The following is a 23,496-nucleotide window of genomic DNA, read 5'->3' as shown; positions in this document are numbered from 1 at the left end:
CTCCTACGTCCTATTGAGGGTTGCATTTAGGACACGAGGACATCAGGGCAGAGACGTATTCAGGAATTTGGATGAAGGACAAGGAGGAGGAGGGGGCCCAGGAACCCCTGAGAAGTGGCCCTGACCTCTTCCAGCGGGTCCGTTAGATACTTGCAGGACAACTCTGGGGTTTGTGTCAGGCATCCTGGCCCCTTCTGTTCAACATTACAGAGAAGCCGGCTCTGCAGGCCTGGCCCCCTGGCCTGGCCCTCGGGCAAGCCACGCACAACAGGACCTTTCTACTCGCCAGCAAGCTTTGCAGGCCCGTCATTCCAGGGTCCCTAACATGAATGGCGGATCCTTGCCCCCGCACCCCTCCTGCCCTGCCATGACTTTGAGGGGGCAGAGGACGACTGGTATCCAGCCAGGCCTCCCCATGACCACAACCGCAGTAGCAGATGTCAACAGCAGGAACGCAGAGCACAGATCCACTCCAACAACGCTTTGAAGTGGCTTTCGATTATTTTTGTTTCTGAATGTTCTGGTGCCCCTCCCTCGCCAAGGCTCTCCCTGACGCAGTCTCTCCCTCTCCCTCCCTCCGCCGAGCCTCCGCACCCGGCAAGGCCTGGCTCCCTGGAAGCAGAGCGAAGGAAAAGATCCCAGAGGTGATTCCAAAGACCAGCGGCTGTTACCTACGAGGCACCTTCTTAACGACCAGTCACTTAAAAGTGCGCCAGTTCCTACTCGGTGCAGGGAGCACAAGCAGGAGCACCCAGCGGCGTTCAGTAGTTCAGCTCAAACATCGTAACGGTCTTGATAAGGAGTGAGCGAGCACCCAAGTGGGGCAGGGGTCCCGATCCCCCCAGCTCGGCCGCCAGCTGTGGGACCCTGACCTTGTCACCCACCTCTCAGGGCCTCAGTCTCCACTATAAAGTAGGCACCCTGGATGACAAAGATGACCGGTGTGTCCCCTTCCACAACCAAGATGCACGATCAGGAGGGGGTTACGTAAGAAGGCTGCCCGTGTTCACGGTATTCCCCAGGGTTGCCACAGAACCCGGCTGCTAAGAGCACTGTCCCTGTCTCCTTGTCACCTTCAGTGTTTTATTAAAAGAGAGAGAGAGAGAGAGAACCAATCCCTAACCCTAAGGCATTCTATGGGAAGGTCTCTAAAGCAGTGGTCAAAAAAGAGGAGTTGCCAAATGCAGGTGAGGGGAAGGACCACTGGCACCCCTTAGGAATGCCTCAGACAGAATGTTCCTCTCCGTAGCAAAAAAGAAAAGAAAACAAGGAAAAAAAATTAGCAGTGAACTTGGCTCTGGCCTCAGAAAAGGGAGTGGGGCTGTGGTGCTGGTTTTCCTGTCACCCGCGGGCACACACAGCTCCCACCTGGCAGGCTGCTGTCCCCAGCTGTGCAACCAGCTCTGACCTCCAGACACAGCTTGTCAAGGTCAGGTGGCAAGCACGTGGAGCCGCTGACTGCCTAGCGTGTTCCCAGGAAAAGGCCAGGGGGGCCAAAACCCCACCTGCATCACAGCTGAACACTGCTGCCCCCTGGTGGGACACGGGCTCCTCGGCCTGCCGTGAGAAACCGCTGGGGGACTCTAGTCCTTCCCAAAAGGTTGCCCCAAGTTAGGCCCCAGGGACCCTCCCTGAAGTCTCTGTGCTTCGGACCTGGTACTGGCCTCTTCCACAGGCACGCTGGGCCTTCCGAGCCATGACTTCACCCACTCCCGGCTTGCAGGCTGTCCCCCCTGCCCCCATCCATCCCCTGGGCACTCGGCCCGCTCGGGATTCTGGCCAACTGGGGCTAAAGTCCGGGGACAGGAAACTCAGGACTGGCCCGCAATTTCCCAACAAGTCCCGCCTCTCCATTCAGGTTCGCACCCGGAGGCCAGCACACGGAGGCAGGGAACTCCCACCCCTCCCTCCCTGTCCCCTTACCAAAGGCTTTGGCGACATCTCCTGGACACGTGCAGCCTCCATCCTTCAAAAAGGAAAAAGTAAGGAGAGGGTGTGAGCAGCGGTGCGCTTGGCCAGGCTGTCCTCCCCCCCCAACCCCGGGGTGATTCGGTCATCAGGAGGGGATCTCCGGATGCACCCCCAGCCAAGGGCAAGCCCCCAGCCAAAAGCAGCGACCCTCAGAGCCCGGGCCCAGCACTTCCCAATCACCGTGTCTGCACTTAGTTTGCTGCCCTCAATGCTGCACCTTGCACCCCCCAAGCCTCCTGGGGTTTCTTCTCTGGGTCAGCCCCGCCAACCGCCTGCCCACCTGTCCGCCCCTGCCCTGCCCTGGAACCCTGGGGAAGCGGGAGGCAGCAGGAGGTGCTCTGAGACCTCAATTCGCCGCCAGCCCCTTACACAACACGCCCGGCCAGGGCCATCCCGATTCCCTCTCATTCGGTAGTCACCTTTCCCTCCCCGCCTGGTGTGAGGTGAGGTTTATTTAGTACAAGAGCTGAAATATTTTAAGAGCCGGGGAAGGGACACGGAGTTCCTTTATGCTTCCAGCCACTCCATGCGTCCCCTGTGCACCTCCACGAAATGGGCCCGGTTAGCTTAGAATCAAACGCGCATTCCTGATCCCACCGTGCCCACAGAGAGCACACGCCTGGGGCTGGTTTAGTGCCCAGCGGGACGGTCACCTTGGGCTGCCCGGCGTGGCCCCGTCGTGGAAGTTATGTTGAAGCCCCAGCAGCACAGTGTGGCGCTTCTAGAATGCAGAGCCCGCAGGGCCTCCTTACCAACACAAGCCACTACCTGCTATTCCCAATGCGGCCTGTGTGACGTCCCAGGAGACAGCCGGCGAGGGTGGCCGGGATTGCCGCCAGACCCCACAGAGAGACAGGCCAAGAAGCAAAGGCCCGGGGGGGAGGCAGGGTCAGTGCTGAGGGCTGGCTTGACGACAGAGCCCCGAGCTCAGAGCGGGTCTGGGAAGAACACCAAGGTCTCAGAGGCAAGCGCCTGTTCCTGGAAGGTGGGACCCACCCAGAAAGGGGTCAGACCAGCCTTGGGAAGGACACAGGCCGCCCGGGCTACTGTCACCACAACTGGCAGGAAGGCATATGGGCCCCCAGAGCTGGAGGGCATCTAGCCAACCAGGGTGAACCGCTGTATGAGCACCTCCCATGGAGAACAGGGGTCCTGTGACTCAATCCCCTTTTTTATCTGCTTTTGAGGCCTGTCGCTCCAGCAGCTACAACTCAACTTCCGCCTCATTACTTCTTTGCAGCTCGGACCCAAAAGTAGGTGTGAAGCTCGAACTCTGTTTTTTTATGCATAGTTACTGCCTGGAACTATTTCCTCCATCGTGTCTGTGACGGGCACACCCCAGAAATACTGCAGGTTTGGTTCCAGACCACAAGCAATAAAGCCAATATCACAATGAAGCGAGTCGGATGGCTTCTGTGGTTTCCCGGTGCATACAGAAGGGACATGCACTCGACTTAGCATGACTGTCTAAAAAAAATGTACGCAGCTTAGTTAGAAAATACTTTGTTGCTAAAAGATGCCAACCGTCCTGAGCTTTAAGCGAGCCGTCCTCACCGATCGCAGATCGCCATTACAAATACAAGGATGAAAATGTTTGAAATTCTCTGAGGATTACCCAACTGTGGCACAGAGACACCAAGCAGGCAAATACTGTTGGGAAAACGGTGCCAAGAGACTTGCCCCCGGGGTGGGGTTGCCACAGACCTTCCGTTCAAAAAGAAAAAACACCGTCTCTCGGAAGTGCAAGAAAGCAAGGTCAATAAAATGAAGCGTGCCTGGCTTCTTCGACCCCCGGAGGGCCCCGGGCTGCTAGGGAATGGTCACTGCAGAAGTGGTCTGCCCCTCCAAGTGACATGGCCCCAGCCGCGCATGGGAAGACAGTGACAGGACTTGGGGCTGTGTCTGTCTGTTCCAAGCTCCAGCATATCGAACTTCCTCTTTCAAAGCTACAAGCCCCCTGTATGCCCCTCGCTCATCCTGAGAATTTTCTGAATACTTTATCTCTTTACCAAAACCAGTTTTGCACTCAATAGGGTTTCAAACATATGACTTCAGAAGATTAAACAGGGGCGCCTGGGTGGCACAGCGGTTAAGCGTCTGCCTTCGGCTCAGGGCGTGATCCCGGAGATCTGGGATCGAGCCCCACATCAGGCTCCTCCGCTAGGAGCCTGCTTCTTCCTCTCCCACTCCCCCTGCTTGTGTTCCCTCTCTCGCTGGCTGTCTTTATCTCTGTCGAATAAATAAATAAAATCTTTAAAAAAAAAAGAAGATTAAACAAACTCACGGCTCCATTACATTAGGACGTTATCGGACTTGAAACACACACACACACACACACACACACACACACACACACACACTCTCCCTTGCTTGCAAGCTGTGAGTGAGGAGTTGTGACTGCCACGGAGGTGTCTTGTGTGGGGCCCGGAAAATTCCACATTCTTGCGGCTAGGGATGAGGTCACTGGAGCCCTTGAAAAGGAGCTCTTCTCTTCCCAGGATGGGCCAAGATGTCCACGCTAAGAGGACACCGTGACGTGCCAGAGAGGAAACCCTACGTAGAGCATCTTCTGCTCGCTCTACTTGGAAATGCATTTATAAATAGACTGGGCGGACCAAGCACTACAGACTGCACGTTTACCCCCGTGCAATCCGACGTCGCAAAACGCTTTAGGGCCAAGGAGTCTGCTCCCTACTTCCGTTCACGGGTGATTTCCAGAAGCTGTTCAAAGCGTCCTTTTCGTGTTCTCAGGAGGCAAGAGCAGGAGGGGTAAATCTCTGCCATCTGAGACACACGTTTACTTTCACAGAGAAACATCACAGCCGCCGGAATGTTTTCAAAAACAATGTGCAAATATTCAAAGAGCTGCTTGTTTTGTTTTTCAAGAGTATTCACGTTGTATTTCAGCAGAAAAAGCATCACGTGACAGGAACGGGGAAAGGCGATCTGTGAACTGTGGGCATACCTCTTCTTCTTCGGAATACTTCCCCTGCTCTGAAACCGAGGGTGGTGAAAGCAGGTGCGGGACTGGCAGAGGGAAATCAAATCAAGCACCTACCGCGTGCCGAGGCTGTTACAAACTTCATTTTGCCATTCCAACACCACAAGCAACCTGAAGTTGATTATTTTGTAGGTGGCGGGGGGGAATGAGGAGAGCTCAGAAAGGTTGAGTGGCTTGCCCAAGGTCAAACAGCAATAATAATGTTAGGACAAGATTAGAACCCTAGTTAAGTGTACATTCTAAAAATGTCTTGAAGCAATAAATAAATGAATAAATAGAATTTTTAAAAACATAAAAATGCCTAGAAGCATACTTATCAAAACACTAGGCATGTTTCTCTTAAGAGGATAACAGTTCCAGGAATCTTTATATTTATCTGTATTTTCTAACTTTTTCTAGGCCAAACCTATCCTGTTGCGGAATTTTTCAGGCCTCATGAAAATGTAATTATCTGAATAACTTCGTGTAGGTCTTGCTAAAGAATGGTCTCACTGCTATGAAATGCTATGTTAAGTCATTAAAATTATCAGAAATTCGCTGATCCATCGGTACTTCTCTGCAGAGGGTCAGTGGGCCAGTGACCACGCACAGAGACAGAGAACTTTGGGGAGGATTCTGAATCATCTGGATCCTTCCCATGACCAGCCCTTCACGATACCGGGCCTCCTGGGCCTTGATAGGTATGCTCTCTTGGTCTTTATAAAATGCACCGATTAAAATGCTGGAGCTTGAGTCAAGAAGAGACCACAGTGATCCCAGTCAACCTACTCCCAGGACTTCTTTCTAGGTCCTATAAATCAGCACAAAGTCCAAGGTGTGCTTGGTTATCGGTGGATAGTGAACTCGCTGGTGGTTCAAATCCCTCCCCCTCTAACCGTGCATCGGGCACTGACCGTCCTCTCCCTGCTGGAAGACATGCATGGGGGGACCCTGTGGGGAAGGACAGAGGAAGCACACGTCTCCCAGAGCGCTGGGGTGGGAGAATGAGCAGACGGAGTCCTGCAGAACCCTGCATTCTCTGTGACTTCAGCAAGCCTTTCTTCTTCACACTCTTTGTGACGTCCTCATTTTCGAAATGGGTAGGGGGGCAGTCAAGGGAAGATGAACAGACCTCAGTCTGAATGTTGCCAGTAGTGATGCCGGACAAGTTACTTAAGATCATGAAGCTTCAGTTCCTCACATGGTTGCAATGGCTAATTTTCTGTATCAACTTGACTGGGCCACAGAGTGCCTAGATACCTAGTCAAACATTAGTCTGGGTGTTTCTGGGAGGGTTCTTTTCTTTCTTCTCTTTTCTCTTCCTTCCTTTCTTCCTTTCTCTTTTTTTTTTTTTTTTTTTTTTTGATGGGATGAACATTTGAATTGGTAGACTGAGTAAAGCAGATTGTCCTCCTTGATGTGGGTGGGCCCTATCTTATCAGTTGAAGGCCTGAATGGAACAACAGGGCTGACTCCCCTCGAGTGAATCTTTCTTGACTGACAGCCTCTGAACGAACGTGGTCTTTTTCCCGCCTTTTAAGGTCAACTGAAACATCAACTCTTCAGGCCCTCAGGCTCGGACTGGAACTACAGCATCAACTCTCCTAGGTCCCTAGCTTGGCAACTCACCCTGCAGATCTTGGGACTTCTCACCCCCCATAATCACGTGAACTAATTCCTTATAACAAATACTTCCTCAACATCCTCTCTTGACATACACACACACACACACACACACACACACACACACCCTTTGGTTCTGTGTCTCTAGAGAACCCTGACTAATACACCTGTCAAGTGATGCTAACTGCTAGTTTGTCAGGTTGTTCCAAGGATCAGAAATTAGAAGTGTATTGTGCCTGGAATATAGTAGATGCTTGATAAATAATAGTCATTCCTTCTTCTAAGTCTGTTTCCATCTTTAAAATTCTCGTTTGTGTGATGTCCCCAGCAGACGACAAGACAAAACTAACTAGTCACACTTAAATCTTCACCTATGTAGGGGGTGTCCTGAATTTACAGCTCTCTGCCTCTCAGAACCCCACGCGGGCCACAATAAATAGAAACCCGATTCAAGTCCAGCCTCTCGGGCATCAGGGCCTGCTAACAGCCCCCTGCCGTGGCTTCCCTTTAGTGAATTTCAACAGCATGGATGTGCTAATTCAGCAACCAGAGTGTAGCAGGAGACAGCTGGCAGGCAACCGGGCAGAGTAGCAGGATCGAGAATATCTGATGGGTTTCCGGTGGGTTTAGGGATGACTGGCAAGTGGGAGATATCTGCTTGTGAAACCCCATCAGACACATGGGCGGTCAAAGAAATGGCTGCTCTGACCGCCAAGGCACTTGGCTGGCCAGGAGAAATGAGCTCAGGTCAGGAGTGCCAATCCCGGGCCACCTGGGTGGCTCAGTTGGTGAAGCGTCCGTCTTCGGCTCAGGTCATGATCCCAGAGTCCTGGGATCGAGCCCCGATCGGGTTCCCTGCTCAGCAGAGAGCCTGCTTCTCCCTCTCCCTCTGCTGCTCGCCCTGCTTGTTCTCCCTCTCTCTCTGTCAAATAAATAAATATTTAAAAAAAAAAAAAAAAAGAGTGCCGATCCCACATGAGTGTGTGAACTTCGTCTGGTCTTCCGGTTACACACAGAACGTCTAAGCCCATCTGGGAAATCGCTCACCATTACTGAGAACTGGGAGCACAAGCCTGGGTGGTCACTGTCCCTGACTGACAAATTCAGAGAAGCCGTTCCCTCGGCACTTAGCAGACGAGACCCGGCTCTGAACATGGGCCCCACCAAATGCTGAAGTGAGGCTCAAAACGAGGGAAGGTGCATGTAGGGATTTTTAAAGAGTACCACCGTATCCTCAAAGCAAGTCCAGAAATCCCACGTCAGCATACCGAAGTGCGGGCTGAAATCAACAAGACGTCATTCTGCAGGGATGTGTAATCTGATGCATTTGTGAATGGTTTTTTTTTAAATTACCTATCAATTATTTAATGTGGAAACCTGGTTCAGCAACTGTAGAGTGAAAAGGTCTGAGGGTTTACTTTAATATATTCAATGAGTCAACACTGTTACAGGACCACTAAAAGTACACTATGAATTCAGAATTTCTAAACAAAAAAAATTATATATATATATATATATATATATTTTTTTTAAACCCACATTAAGTGGAAGCCATGGCTCTGAGTCTGCCTGATTGTATCCCGCATGCTCTGTCTTGTTCTGAGCATTTTAGCTGGAAGGGGAGAGCTACAGTATGTCTCTTCGACTGTCTGAATGTTCGTCACATCAGTGAAAGTGGAGCAGAAGAACCGCTACGTTGAGGACAGGTATTAATTTGGCATTAATTCATTCACTCAATCTTCAATATTTGGTGGCTGTGTCCCAGGCTGCTGTCCTTCTAGGAGCTTCCTGGAAATGCTGGTAGATCGCTGCCTCTGCCTCTCCTCACCCCTTCCCATAGATTTCTCAACCCACGGCAATCTGCCTTCTGCCCCCAACATGCCACTGAATCTGCTGTCACTCCGGTAACCAGGGACCAGTGGCCCCCAGTCCAACACGACTAGTGTCCTTACAAAAAGGAGAAATGTGGACACACACACACAGGGAAGATGCCACAATGAAGACGGAAGCTATGGTGCCACCAGCCACGGGAGCTGGAGGTTTAGAACAGAGCCTTCCTCCCAGCCCTCGGGACCCTGCTGACACCCCGATCTCAGACGTCTGGCCTCCAGACCTGGGAGACAGTGACTTTCTCTTCTTTAATCTACCCAGGCTGGGGTGCTTTGTAGCAAACGAGCATGCGGCCCTCTCATCTTCTCCAAGCTCCCCACGAATCCCCAGTGCGCCACCGAATGCCCTGAGTTGTTACTGACTCCTGTGCCTGCACCCCTCGGTGCAGAGTAAGTGGGGAGCAGGCCCTGGGTCTCTGCCAAATGTCACCACTGGGACCAAGATGCCCGGCTCACGGCCAAGCCCATAGTATGCCAACTGGATGAAGGGCAGCCAGGAAACAGGCTTCCTTGGGGCCAAGGTGCAGGGGCCCCCCCAAAGTCCCGAGATGTTCCCACAGCCATCCCCCTGCCCCACGGGAGACTTACGGAGATGATGTGCCCCTTCAGGCCGTGGGCAGAGTCGGCGCACTCGATCACGGCACTGAGCTGGGGGTAGCCCACCCCCGTCTTGGTGCGGGTGGTGCACACGGAACCTGGAGGCCGGGAGAGGCGGGGCCCAAAGAGAGATGGTTAAGAATGAGCAGAACGTGCTACAAAAGGAGCCTGCGTCACCGGCACACAGCCCTGCCCCGATTTACCGGGGCTGAACTTTCTTTCCGTGGGGAAGGGGCGGGTGGTGAGAGCCACTCCATCTGGCCACGTGGCTTCTGGTCCTCATCACCGTCAACCGCTGATGCCCGGGACGCCCTGTCACTGTCACTCGCCGTGACATCAGCCCCCACCTTTGCCTGCTTACACTCCTTCCCTTTCTGTCTCCCTCGCTTTTCTGCACAACCACGCTGTACTTCAAGACACCCCTCGGGCTCCTCCCACAGCCTCTTTACCCGCAGATTTTGTCAAATTTCTAACTCCTCTGGGCCTCTTGGCCTCGCCTATGAAACAGAAATGGAAACTCTGACGCACGGGCTTGAGGTGGGTCACTGACCCCAGGCCTGCACCCGCTCCCACCCACTCCGTCCTCTGTGGGTCCCAGCCTCCTGGGCTCCATGATTGCCCACCCTGTCCGGGGTCCCCATCGAGCCTGGGCGGCGGGACCATCTTCCATTTCAGGACCAGCCGCCCGGATGCCGCACCGCCCTTGACCTCTGTCTTTCCCACGCGGGGTCAACCCCAGTCCTGGTGGACCCGTCTGCAGGGAGTGATCCTAGCTAGGTCCAGGCTGAGTCACGCCCAGAGCACCTCCAGCACCTGTTCCCTGGCTCGTCCTGTCCCCTCCTCCCTGCAAATGAGCACCCCGCCCCCCAAGATCACCCAGACCGAATTCCCGCACGTCCACCCGTCCCCCTCCTCCGCCATCTCGCTCTCCCCCCTGCTCCCCACACTGGGGATTCTCTGTACACGGTACACGCTGTACTTTCTGTCCGAGCACTCCCTCTGAACCAGCCCCCTGGTCTTGCCAAGGCTTCTCATCTCTCAGGCTTTATCTTAAATGTCACTGCCTCAGGGGAGTTGTTCGCCACAGCATTCACTTCAAAAAGAGGCATTTAAATAATTATTTGTGTAAGAACGCAGGGGATCTGTTTTCGCTGCTGGATGGTAAGCTCGGGGGATATTCATTGTTGTAAATGCAGGGCTGAGAATAGAGCCGTGCACATAAGAACGGGGCTAAAAATAGTCACTAAAAGAATGCGTGAACTTAAGACTGGATGAGTCACCCGCATGCCTGTGACTCCTCTGTTTCCCAGCTCAATCAATGGGGCTTGAACTCCAGGGCCATCAGGCCTGGGGACAAGGCCGCTGGAACCCCAGCCTCCTTTCCTGGCTCCCCATCACCACCAATGCCTTCCCGGCTCCCCCAGATCTCTCCCCAGGGCTTCGGGGCAGGACCGGACCGAGAACCATGTCTAGAATTCCAGGCTTGGATTCCGCAAGAAAACCAGAAGGTTGGGGAAGACCCCTTTCCTCCTGCACCCATCCAGCTACAGGGCAGAATACATCTCTTGATGTCCAGCCTTACGTGCGTTGCTCACGAGCCTGGAGCCAGCGAGCTCCTCTCCCCACCAAGGCACCCTCTGCCCCAGGCACCAGACCTGCACTGTGTAAGGCAGAATTCATTTCCTAATCTCTGGTTCCTAACTGGCTTTTCTCCTCTCCCCCTCCACAGCCAGATCCTTACGGGAAGGCAGGGGTCTCTGCCACGGGGCCCGGAGCTCTGCCCCCGGGAGAGACCTACAGAGGTTAGGCCAGTCACCTTTCTTGGAAAAAGCCAAGGAAGAACTTTGAAACACAGGATGGGAAGGGTCTTGGTTCATGCTCAAGTCGAAAGGAGAAACTGGGTACGTGTTTTCTCCTGGTTTCAAGGGCAGGGCACCCATTCTTAAGGCTGTCATTCACAGAATACTCAGTTGTTTTTACTCTAAAGGATTCGTGAAATTTAAGTGTCATTTCCAATCAGTTTAAAGAAGAGGCTTTAACAAAGCCCCTTACCCTCTTTGGTCGAGTCTGTTCTAATAGAGAGCCCTGCCAGGGCTGGGGGCTAGAGGGCACAGCGACGATGGAAGGACCATCGATGTTCTGGGGAAACAGCGTGTACACACGGGATGTGCATGAAGGGAACAAGTCCGGCTGAATGTTCAAGATCCTATCACATACATCAAGAACAGCTCTTTGGGAGCCAAGACGACACCTACACCCCGTACCCAGCACAACGGCAGCGAGTAGACACGCCGTACGTATGTCTGATTAAACAGGTGACTGGTGAGTGTCCTGCTTTTGGAAGAAAGAGTCTCCCGGGTCTATTAGTCACCTGTTCTCTTATTAACTCGGTCTATTACAGCCCATCCTAAGTGGGGAGCTCCTTGTCAGTAAGAACGGGGCCTCATCCTCTACCTGACTTTCCAAAAATGACCAACACTCAGTAAAAACCAGGGTTGTCTTTCCTCTTGCTCGGACGATGTTGTTAGATGGCTCAAGTAGCAATACCCAAAGCCCGATCTTGAGCGTTTCCCTGTAGGCTACACACTCAAACCAGCCTCGTCTTCCCTAATCCTCTCTTCCTCCACATCCTGTTCCCTCCAGGCTGATAGCAGTGCCAAGTCAACAACACAACAATGTCTTCCGCCTCCAACAGCGCATTCCCACACTCTTCTCCTATGGCTTCATGGTTTGCTTCCTTTTTTGGTAGTGTTTTTTTGGGTGGGCGGTATTTTTAAAATCTTTGCTGTTTTTTGGTCCCAGCTGAAAATGTATATCTTCTTCCTTTCTCTCCAATTTGAGTGTTCGTTTAGGAATGGATGTGCAAGGAAGAATTTGGAAACATGAAGGCTCATGCTCAGGTCTCGCCAAAGGGGACAGTGATGGCCACCTGGCCCAGGAGAAAACGGAGCTGCCCAGTAGGACAGAAAGGCTCTGCCTTGCTCCTCCACTCAAGACGCCAACGGGTGGTCCTAGGAGAGAATGCCCAAGAGGGTATGGGCCAACTGAGCTGGATATGTATCAGGTGAGGTGCCAAGGGTGGTAACGACTGGGCCATGGGTCACGTTCAAATGCGGCCTCATAGCTGTATGCCTATGAGCAACGTTTGGGGTCCCTCAAGCCTTCATATAAGCTTGAGCCATTTGTGTCCATTGACTGTCCCCACAATTGTACACCCCCTGGCCTTCCTCTTCAAGGTGTCTGGGATCATGAATGAAATCTGCACTCTCGTCTTCCACGAGCACTCTGAAACCGGACCTCACATTCTACCCACATCCCAGCTCCTTTAAGACGTCCCCTGGGGGCATCAGAAAGCAACCCAATGAGATTTCCTAAGAAAGCCTCTTTTGGAAGCTCAACTTCTGAAAGTGGTGTGATGCTTCCAAAAGAAAGGGGCTCTACGCTTGTGGCTAGGTCACCCATGGGCTCCCTTCTGGCCACATCTCTAGCTGCCCCAAGCCCCATCCCCCAGCGCCCACCACACAGCCTCTGCTTCCCAGCAAGCTTACCTGGTCCAACACCCACTTTGATTATGTCTGCTCCAGAAAGGATAAGCTCTTCCACCATCTCCCCTGTTACCACGTTCCCTGCCTGAGACAGAAAGAACACAGCCCACAATCACGGTCTATTCCTAGTGATACAAAGATGAGGGAATGAGCAGCCCCCCCACCTGGACACACAGTCGAACGCGTCCTGAAGCCACCAGGCAGCCTGGGGGCCACGAGAGGGAGGTCAGGAGCACAACAGACTGAATCCCTGATTCTAGATTAAATCTGAAGTTGGTGGGTCGGGACGTTCCCCTGGTTTCCTTCTCTACTGAACAGGAACACAGAGTCTGACACGTGAGACCACACCGGGGTGAGCTGACAGCAGGAGAAGGTATGCCAAGTGTCTAATTCTAGAACCACAAGAGACCGGAGACTATGTGGGACAGAGCTTTTGAACATGTCCGGGATGGACAAAACGAAATCCTACGGAGAACCCAAATACACAAAATAAGCAATGAAACACTTGCTCAGATAGTATCATCTTTACTGTCGGCCATAATATGTTTCAGAGACGACAACACCCTTGAGAACCTTTATGGAACTCCACGGGCTCCAGATTATGAAACTCAGCGATCATCTCACTGATGGGAAAAGCCTGGGCGTCCACCCCAGGGCTGGGGGTTCCCACCCGGACATGCAAGGGCAGATGAGCCCTTACGGACCGACAGCACTGCAGCACGCTCCGGTTTCAGAACACGAGGCTGTGGCCCTAGGAATAAACACGGAAGCCAGCACATGGCAGAAGGTAAAAACCGAAAGGAGGCATCGGGTTTGGAGACTATACAAATTCTTTCCCAGCAGGAGTAGGGATGAAAATAGCTCTTTATTCTAACTCACGACCCTGTGGATTCTTCAGTTGGTCCCTAGGATCCTTGGCAAGATGCCTGACTGAATGTTCGCAACTGTACAAAGTCTTATTTTGGGAAATGCATCCCTACGCATGCTACCATGATGCTTTTTTTTTTTTTTTTTTTTTTTTTTTTTGCATTGAAGCCCCAGTGTCTTTTCATTGAATTCATTCCTGGGGGGGAGGTATTTTTCTTTTTTAACCTAGACAAAGTGCCTTTTAACTTGGTATAAAAGTATCTTACAAAGATGGATGAGGAAGGCTCAAGGCTGCTTTAATCCAACAGCCATCTGACAATAGAAAATGCTAGACGGTCCAGAAGAAGGACCAGGGGGTTGAGGATACCGTCTATGATTGGGGCGGGGGGGCATTACATGTCAGTGAGGAGCGGAACAAGGTTTCAAGAGACAGAGCTGGGAGAGGGATCTTCTGGAAGATACAGATTCTCATTCATACTTGTCCCCAAAACTAGCTTCAGATGGGTGCCGGAGCTCAATTAAAAGTTGTGCCCTTCCCGACTCAGAATACCTAGAAGACCTGTAATAAAAATGGGAAAAAAGATCTATGTACACACACACACACACACACACACACTCAACAAAACTAAGAGGCAAATAACACAGTAGAGAAAAATCCCTGCAACTATGACAAAGGGTTACTAACATTATAAAAGCTCTCCCAAATCTGCAAGAGAAATGCAGACACCCCACAGAGTAACTGCGGAAGGACATGAACAAACTAAAAAAAAAAAAAAAAAAGTGGTCAATGAACACAGGGTAAGCGTTCACCATCACTAATCATTGCATTTATTATTTTTTTGAAAGATTTAATTTATTTATTTGAGAGAGAGAGCATGAAAGAGCAGCAGAGGAAGAGGGAGAGGGAGAAGGTGACTCCCCTCTGAGCAGGGACCCCCGATGCATGACTTGATCCCAGGACCCTGAGATCATGACCTGAGCCGAAGGCAGACGCTTAACCTACTGAGCCACCCAGGCGCCCCACTAATCATCACATTTAAATTCAGACATGAGTGAGGTACTACCGGTCGCTTAAATGATAAAGGACCATCATCACTAAATACCAGAGGAAACAGACACTATCTTTTTCTGCTCGTGCAAGGTCTCCTTTAGTACAAGTTTTCCTGGGAAGCCATTTGTCCGCACAGAGCAAATGCAAAAATACATCCATTGATTTGGTGAGTAGACTTCCAGGATCCTCTCTGCAGGGAACAATCACAGCTGAGGTCAATGATTTAACTACGAGGATGTATATTATTTCTAACAGTGCAAAACTGCAAATGTATTACCCCAAATGGGAATGGTTCAACAATCATGTTTTTCAGCTACGTGAGGTTTTTAGCTTGGTCTGATGGTGCAAGAAAATGCTTAACGGCTTTCAGTATCACATTAGGGGAAAGAGAAGGAAATAGTAAGATCTTAATTTTGTTAAAAACAACAACAAAAGGGGCGCCTGGGTGGCACAGCGGTTAAGCATCTGCCTTCGGCTCAGGGCGTGATCCCAGCGTTATGGGATCGAGTCCCACATCAGGCTCCTCCGCTATGAGCCTGCTTCTTCCTCTCCCACTCCCCTGCTTGTGTTCCCTCTCTCGCTGGCTGTCTCTATCTCTGTCAAATAAATAAATAAAAAATCTTAAAAAAAAAAAAAAAAAACCCTCACAAGTATACACATCCATGAAAACATACACCAAAATGCTAACAAATTATGTATAAATAAAAAAATTACCCAACTTTTAATTTTTTTCTTTAAAATTTTCTGGATTCTACAGTAGGAACTGCATTACTTTTTTTTTTTTTTAAGGTTTATTTATTTACTTTAGAGAGAGAGAAAAAGAGTGAGCACCAGTGGGAGAGGGAGAGGGAGAAAGAATCTGAAACAGCCTCCGAGCTGAACACACAGACCCTCACGGGGCTCGATCCCAGGACCCTGAGATCACGACCTGAGCCGAAACCAAGAGTCAGACGCTTCACCAACTGAGCCCCGCGGGTGCCCCAGACACTGCACTACTTTTATAACTAAGTCTGATAATTTGGGGTTTTGAGTTTCATTTTAGCACAAGAACCAAGGAAGTTTGTAGCCAAGGAAGAATTTAATAGGAACCTGAGAAACAAGACTCCAAGCTCTCAATTCTTCCTCACTGCTGGTCTTGCTAAAGAATAAAACATGTTTTACATTTTAAAAGTAAAATAAAAATAAATTTTAAAAACGAAAATACATACATACACACATAACTCAGAAGTTACTCTCAGCACCCTACATCGTTTTGCTTTCAATGTGGATTTTTTTTCCCCCTAATCTGGTGCTGCCAACAAATCATTTTATTTTTTTAAAGGGCCTAATTTACACAAAATTAATTCAAGTCAGTTCCTGTTGGATGGACCAGGTCCAATCACATAGGCTCAAAGTAAGTTTATGGTTTTTTTAAAGATTTTATTTATTTACTTGAGAGAGAGAGCATAAGCAGGGGAGAGGGGCAGAGGGAGAGGGAGAGACAGACTCCCCGCTGAGCAGGGAGCCCCGACGCGGGGCTCGATCCGAGGACCTGAGCTGAAGGCAGACGCTTAACCGACTGAGCCACCCAGGTGCCCCTCAAAGTAGTTTAAAGCATGAGGAAGGTGACCCTGTTCTGGTAGCCCAGGGGCTTGCACAGGTATCCCCGTACCGCCCACCCCCGGCCACCTGTGTGGCTCTTTAAAACCAGTGGCTGGAAGGCGGTCACTGCAGAGAACCTGCCGTATGGAAAAACCAGGAAGCACTTCCAGCATGAGGCCAACTCAGCAAGAATGCTGAAGACAGAGGCAGGACGGGTGAGTTTCCATGGGCAGGAGCAAAAAGCCGTCTCATCAAAGTGGACACCAAGAAAGGCAAAAACTAAGGGGGGAAAGGGAAAGGCAAAAATCAAACATGAGAAGGACAACACGACATGATCAGGACCAGGCTTGGCCCCAGGCCCCGCCCAGGAAGCAGTGCATGGGGTGATTCGGGGGTGATTCGGCAGGGATGTGGGGGTGACACCGGGGCATGGGACCGGCCAGGGTGATTAGGGAGGAGCCAGCTTATCTGGGCCCGAGGAGGCTCCTGGGTGGTAGAGATAGCAGGGCCGGACCATGGCCGCACCTGCAGCACACGCTCGTTTCCCGGGCATCCGTGACAAAGCACAAGCTCTGGACCCTTCTGCGGGGGGGGGGGGGGGCACTGAAGCAGGCAGGAATTTCCACCAGGCACCCGTCTCCCAGGGGAGGCCGAGTACCAACCAGGCCCCCCACTCCCATGTTCTGCCGGCAACCACCACCCCTCCAAGGTCAAGGAGAGGCGTGGGGACCCAGGGAAAAGGAAAACAAACAAACAAAAAGCAACAGGTTTAAAGAGGTCTCCTCGGCCAAAACCAAAACTAAGACTGTTTTGCCCCGGTTTTTCCAGCTTTTCTTAGGACCAGACATCGAAGGTTCATCGAAGTCGGTTCAGAAAGCCCTGGGGTCCACTGGCAGACCTTCAGGTCCAGGCAACGAAGGAAGAAAGAACTTGGAGGCTCCATTTCTCCTGCTACCGAATGGAACTAACCACACCCCCTCGGTGTTGTCAAGATAGGGTTTACAAAGAAAAGTTCTATTCAATTCCTAGCACAGAGCCCAGCTCTCCATGGCACTCAGTAGAATGTTAGGCCCGCCACTTAAGAATGCTTTCTATATATTGCTCTTCTGCTCACTTTTTTTTTTTTTAGACTTCATTGTGGTCAAATATCCATGACCTAAAATGTATTGTTTTTAATGATTTTTAAGTGGACAATTCAGTGGCACTGTCGTGCGGCCCTCACCACCATCTGTCCCCACAACTTTTCATCATCCCAAACTGAAAGTCGGTACCTCTTCAACAGTAACTTCTCTACCCACTTTTTACTGACTCTTCTGAGGACCCCTGCCAAGAAAAATCCTTTCTATAGGATGATGGGAGGTAGGGGCCGGCAAAGAGCAGCGGGATGGGTCAGGCCTGTGGGCCACTGTGTGCCAACTCCTGATATCAGGTGGTGACATGCTGGGGACGCCTGGGTGGCTCAGTCGGTTAAGCATCTGCCTTCAGTTCCAGTCATGATCCCGGGTCCTGGGATCGAGGCCCATGTTGGGTTCCCCGCTCAGCAGGAGCCTGCTTCTCCCTCTGCCTGCTGCTCCCCCTGCTTGTGCTCTCTGTGTGTCTGCCTCTCTCTTCAAATAAATAAATAAGATCTTAAAAAAAAAAAATAATAAGGTGGCGACAAGCTAATGCTAGTACCTTCTCCCCAGCACACGGAAATGTCCCTACGCCTACCCACAGAAGCAGGAAGTAGGAGAAGCTGTCAAGGCAATTACCATCTTTTATGGCGCATTAAACTCAGTTTACTGTGGGACTCTCAGAGACCCATCACCTGGATGTGAGGCCCTTCACAGCTTCTACCACAGTTCCCGTTCACACCTATTCCAGAAAGAGGGTAGAAACAGGAAATCCAAACAACTCAGCCTGCGGGGTGCTGTCGCCCTAACTACTCCCTGTACCTCAGTGAGACACGCTCCATGCTCAGTGAGCTGACCACCTGCAAGGGATTCTAAAGAGGGTCCGCCTCCCTGGGAAGAGGGAGGGAGCAGGGGGTGTCCCCCCGTGGCTCTGAAACTTGTGGGATCACCAGTGCTGGAGAAAGAATGTAAGCAGGACACTGAGCCACCGGCCACGTGCAGAAATGCTGAGGCCGTGCCCATGGCCACGTGGGGATCGGTCGGCAGTGGCTAACGTGGCATTCCCCAGCAGCGTGGACTCTGAACACACGAGGTGTCACAGACCTACCTCTCCAGGACCAAGTGAGCACAAAGCTGTTTCTCAGACCCCACACCGGGACGTCCACATCCCAGCAGGCTGGCGTGGCTGCTGGCTACGGTGTGGTGTAACGGAAGACCACAGGTCCTGGGGGCAGGCACCTGGCTCGGAACCCTAGGCCCACCTCTTACTGGCTGTGTGATCCTCAGAAAGTTCCCTGAGCTCTCGAAAACTGAGTTACACGTCCATAAAAGTAGGTGCTGTTATCCATGCTCAAAGACTGGAGATCATCAGAAGTGCCTTGCCCAGCCCATGCTCCTGCCTTTTTCTACGGCACCTGGCACACATCTTTCTCCTTCCTCTCTGAAAGCCACCAGGCAGATGGCTCTGGGGCTTACTACACTGTTCTAACAGCCAGCACCTTCTACAGGACCCTCGTCTGCCGAAGTTTTCTGAAACGCCCTGCTTCTTCCCTCCCTCCAAGTGTCAAAGTGCGCCTTAGGGACGAGGCAAGGAAATGGGGTGTGCACGTGAATCCAGGATGTACAGGGAATGGGGAGCAACAAGCCCTTGTTCCTGCTGCAGACAGACCCCCCCCGGAACCGCCAGCCGTGACCAAGAGCATTTCCGAGCACCCCTCCTGCTCACTGCACTGGGGCGATCGCAATGACACTCAGCCCCCATATTATACACCTTTTAGTTCCAAAACACTGGACCAATGGTAATGCATCCAAAAGCTGAAGAGAAATTATACTTCCAAAAACCAAGGGTGTTAAGAGCACTAGAGGTTTCCAAATGAATCCCAGATTTCAGGGGTCAGTGCAAGCAAAGAATGCCTTAGGAATAACGTGTCTACCTCGCCAAAGTCCCCCGTTCACTGCTGGGGAAACCAAGAAGAACGATGAAAACCCATCCCAGAGCCAACCAGCAGATGCAAAAGAGGCACCTGCCGGTGGTGGCCGCCCAGAGGGCCGTGGGAACTCTGCGCCATCCTCTCCCTCCCGGCCTCATCCCCATGGCAACCCCCAGGCTCTGTACCGGGGACAGTGCTCTTTCTCTTGAACTACCAGCCTACCTCCGTCCTGCACTGCATGTCCCCTGGTCTGCATCCCTGAGGGGTGGCACACCAATGGGCTTCCTGGGCTCCACAGTGAGCAGCTTGCCTCAGCTCCCGGCAGGCCCAGCTGCGAGCTAAAACTCATAGCCAACGATCGGGAGATAGGATAGAAAGTTCCGAGGCTCTCGCTGATTTCTACCATCACTTATCCGTTTTGAGAAAAGTGGTACAGGTTTCCTCCACCTTCTCGAAACAAAAACGAATACTACCCCCCTCCATCCCACCTTCCATTCTTCTTCTCCATCAGCCTTCCATCTCTGACTCGTGCTCAGGGCATCTGTCCTCAATGGTACTCACAACTGACAAACAACAGTCCATGAATACCGCACCGTGCACAACACATCACACCATCTGATCTACCAACGCCCCCCCCCCACCCCCGCTCGGTAATTCTCCAGCCGCTATTATCCTCGACCTCTCTTTCACAGGTGAGGAAAATGAGATTCAGGAGGTTATGTGACTTTCCCAGCGTGACTGGGCTCATGGGGTCACACCAACTTCAGGGGCACAAAGTTAGCGATTCTAACGGTGTCACAACCAGCGGACAAGCAGAGCAAGGGGAAGGGGCAAGGGGCAGGTGGGCAACGGTATCAATGATTTGTTTCTGGGGCAGATGGGTGGTGCAGTCGGTTGGGCATCTGACTCTTGACTTGGGCTCAGGTCATGCTCTCAGGGTTATGGGATCGAGCCCCCATTGGGCTCCACACTCAGTGGGGAGTCTGCTTAAGATTCTCTCTCCCTTTGCCCTTCCCCCACTCACACTCTCTACATAAATAAATAGATAAATAAAATCTTTATAAAAAATAAAGACTGGTTCTAGGAACAATGGAATGCCTATCATATGGCTTAAATAAATTGTCGCTGTATCTCGATATACTACTGACTGAAATACGACAAGAGATACACAGTAGGGTCATCATTTACACAAGGTTCGAAAACAGGCAGAATTCAATACTGTTGAGAAGACATCAGCAGGGGCGCCTGAGTGGCTCAGTCGGCTAAGCATCTGCCTTTGGCTCAGGTCATAATTGCAGGGCCCTGGGATCGAGTCCTGAGTCTGGCTCCCTGCTCAATGGGGAGTCTGCTTCTCCATCTCTCTCTGCCTCTCCTCCCACTGGTGCTCGTGCTTTCTCTCTAACGCTCATTCTCCCTCACTCTCTCTAAAATAAATAAAATTTTTTTTAAAAAGGCATTAGCAGTGGTGAAAGCAGGGACACACAAGGAAGAAAATGATTGCTAGAGTCAAGGTGGGGCTTTCGTTTTAGGTGGGAGGAGGGGCTTCTGAGTGTAGGTGCCCTGGAAGGAACATGTATCTTAGGACTATTTATTAAACATCCATGTTCCGAACACTTTTCTGTACGTGTGTCCCATTTCACAATGTAATACAAGAATTACTACAGAAAAAGAAAGTGGAACCAGGGAGTGGCCTCACTAAATCCATGTCATTTCTGATTCCTAGCCCTTCAGAACTATCTCTTACACCCCCAAAACACCAGTGGAGGTAAAGCACAACTTCCAAGTTCATCAGTCACTTCTATCCCCAGCACAATTAACACACCAGAGGTGCGCTAGAAAGATCTAGAAAGATCTAGACCCGTATCACCTCAGGTAAGAAGGACCGTCAACAGCAACCCTGGGCCTGCTTGATCTCCTTCTCTCCACAAGGAAGAAACAAAGGACTCCTCTCCTGGTTAGCACCTATCTGTCATGCTCTTCCTAGTGCCATCCACGGTTTCACAGAATTTACATTGAATACCAAATACTGTTTAGAGTGACCACAGCCCAGCTGAGGGGCCAGGGGTTTCTGCTTTTCTGGGAGTCCTGCTTTCTGTTCCCTCTTGCTCGAGAAAACGTTACCACAGGTGGCTGGGGGCAGAAGAGCCTCGGGACGCCGGGTACTAGATAGCAATGACAGGGGTTCAAGTCCCCACTTAGCCGTTCAGTATCGGTATGACCTTGTGAACACTCCGCAAAGTGTAGGAACAGATCAGACTCAAGATTGCTCATCCAGGATAAATTTGGGACAATGGTTCCCATTCTTTACAGAAGAGAAAGAACAGATGTGAGCCTTCTGAAGCCTGGTTGGTAATCAGTAAGGGGTATTACTGTTATTAAAAAAACAATGACACGGGGCACCTGGGTGGCTCAGTCGGTTGGGCATCTGCCTTCGGCTCAGGGACGTGATCCCAGGGTCCTGGGATCGAGCCCCACGTTGGGCTCCCCGCTCAACGGGGAGTCTACTTCTCCCTCTGTGTCTCCCCCTCCTCGTGCTCACTCTCTCTTTCACTCTCAAATAAATAAAATCTTTTTTAAAAAATGACACTGCAGCACTATTACGGAAGACGAAATGAAGTTTTTGGTCTCCCATCCAACTTCTCACACTGTACAGCTGGCTGCTCTTGCGACAACTCTCGATCCTTTCTTCTCGTATGATTAGAAAGCACAAAAATACGTATCTTAAAAACGCTTGTGAATCCTTAACAGAAGATTTAACTCCACTAACAGAAACAATTCCTGTGCCCCAACCTCCTTACAATGATGAAACACAAGGAGAAATAAAATTCAAAATTCACAAAAACGGAGAACAGGGAAATTATCTAGTGGCCAATCTACCATTGTCACATTAATTGAGACCAGGGGAGACACATATAATCACAACGTAGACTTTCCAAAAGCCCACATTTAACCCGAGAGCTTCTAATCCCTTCTGTAAACCCGCCTTTCCTGCCAATAGCAAATGGAACTTTTAGACTAGTGAAGGTGTTCGTAATTAGGAAAATACGCAAAAGGCAGGCCAAGTCAAGAATAAAGGTCCGAGGCCAAACAATACTCCAGCTGATCTGCAAATAACAGCGAACAACTTGGACTCCTCTTCACATGGGGGATTTCAACTGTTACAGGAGAATTTTCTACTGGCAAGTTAGGAGAGGGGGACAGATGACCCGAACGGGTTAAACTCAAACACAGCTACACTATTTTCATTAATCAAATAAAAACTCTTTAGTAAGGAGTGACACAGACCTTTGGTCCAAGGTGTCCCATGGGGATGCCTGGGGGGCTCAGTCAGTTAAGTGTCTGCCTTCGGCTCAGGTCATGATCTCAGGGTCCTGGGATCGAGTCCCGCATCGGACTCCTTGCTCAGTGGGGAGCCTGCTTCTCCCTCTGCCTGTCACTCCCCCTGCTTGTGCACTCTCTCGCTCTCTCTGACAAATAAATAAATAAAATCTTTGAAAAAAACAAAAAACCAAAAGCGTCCCATGATATTCTTACACCACATCTGATGACATTTAGCAGAGATCAAAAGCCCACACCCTGTGATGCTGATCTGGACTATAGTTTTTACGGAGAGCCAGTCTGCAGACCCTGCATTGCCACTGCCTGTTCTTTTCAGAACGATCTCAACTCATCTCAGTAAGAAGGCACCAACACAGCTCCCCTGACACGCCGAACAGCCCTCTCTTTGCTTTCCCCGTCTAGACGGTGCTCCGTCATACCTACCATAATGGTGTGCTCTGGAAATCTGGCACGCACCAGCTTCACGAACTCCACAAAATGTTCTGAATACCCGTTGGCCACATCCAGGCATATGAACTTGACCTGCGGCACCGCTTCCAAGATGTCACTCATCTTTTCCAGATCGCTCTTCCCACTGCCCGAACTCACGGCTACATGCTGTACCAAACAAAAGAAACCAAGAGGCACAAGACGTGAAGAGTAAGGAGTGTTCAAAGTCAGACCCTGCCTCCATCCATTCTCCTATCCTGGGGAGATGCTGTGACTGTCTGAGGTTTACCCGGACCAACTACGCACACGGTGGGTCTGCTCAAGAAAGACGCCACAGTGGAGGTAAAGGAGATTCGTCCTTGGCCACAGGATCTTTCCAGTGAACAGATTTTTAATTACTCAGGAAACCTACTCCTTGGCTTTTCCTTCATTTCCTCACGCTGTATGGAACTCTGAACCGTAGAGCTGCTGGTGCGAATTCTGCTCTTCTTGGAGAAGAGGAGAGGCAGGAAGAACGAGGGGTGGCCGGTCAGCACAGGCTTCCTCCCACCAATGCTGTGTTGTCACCCTGAGCAGCTGGC

The 23,496-nt window shown here is 51.0% G+C and overlaps 1 protein-coding gene across 2 annotated transcripts in view; it reads right to left on the bottom strand.

Annotated features, from left to right (window-relative positions):
* The window catches only part of GMPR (guanosine monophosphate reductase), a 45,221-nt gene that overhangs the window by 8,069 nt on the left and 13,656 nt on the right, over positions 1 to 23,496 (bottom strand). For both annotated transcript variants that reach the window (XR_006782257.2, XM_045811586.2), the window contains exons 4-7: positions 22,910 to 23,083; positions 12,609 to 12,690; positions 9,052 to 9,158; positions 1,924 to 1,966 (exon numbers count right to left, since the gene is read on the bottom strand). Coding sequence is in view for 1 of the 2 variants with exons in the window: in XM_045811586.2 (XP_045667542.1) it covers positions 1,924 to 1,966; positions 9,052 to 9,158; positions 12,609 to 12,690; positions 22,910 to 23,083 (406 nt within the window). In the remaining variant the exon portion in view is untranslated. The remainder of the gene's footprint in view (positions 1 to 1,923; positions 1,967 to 9,051; positions 9,159 to 12,608; positions 12,691 to 22,909; positions 23,084 to 23,496) is intronic.

Source organism: Ursus americanus, chromosome 32, assembly GCF_024610735.1.
Source record: "Ursus americanus isolate L20-20 chromosome 32, mUrsAme1.1.p, whole genome shotgun sequence".
In the NCBI taxonomy this organism is placed as follows: Eukaryota; Metazoa; Chordata; class Mammalia; order Carnivora; family Ursidae; genus Ursus; species Ursus americanus.
The sequence above is the reverse complement of the archived record's forward strand: the minus strand, read 5'-3'. Positions and strand labels throughout refer to the sequence as shown.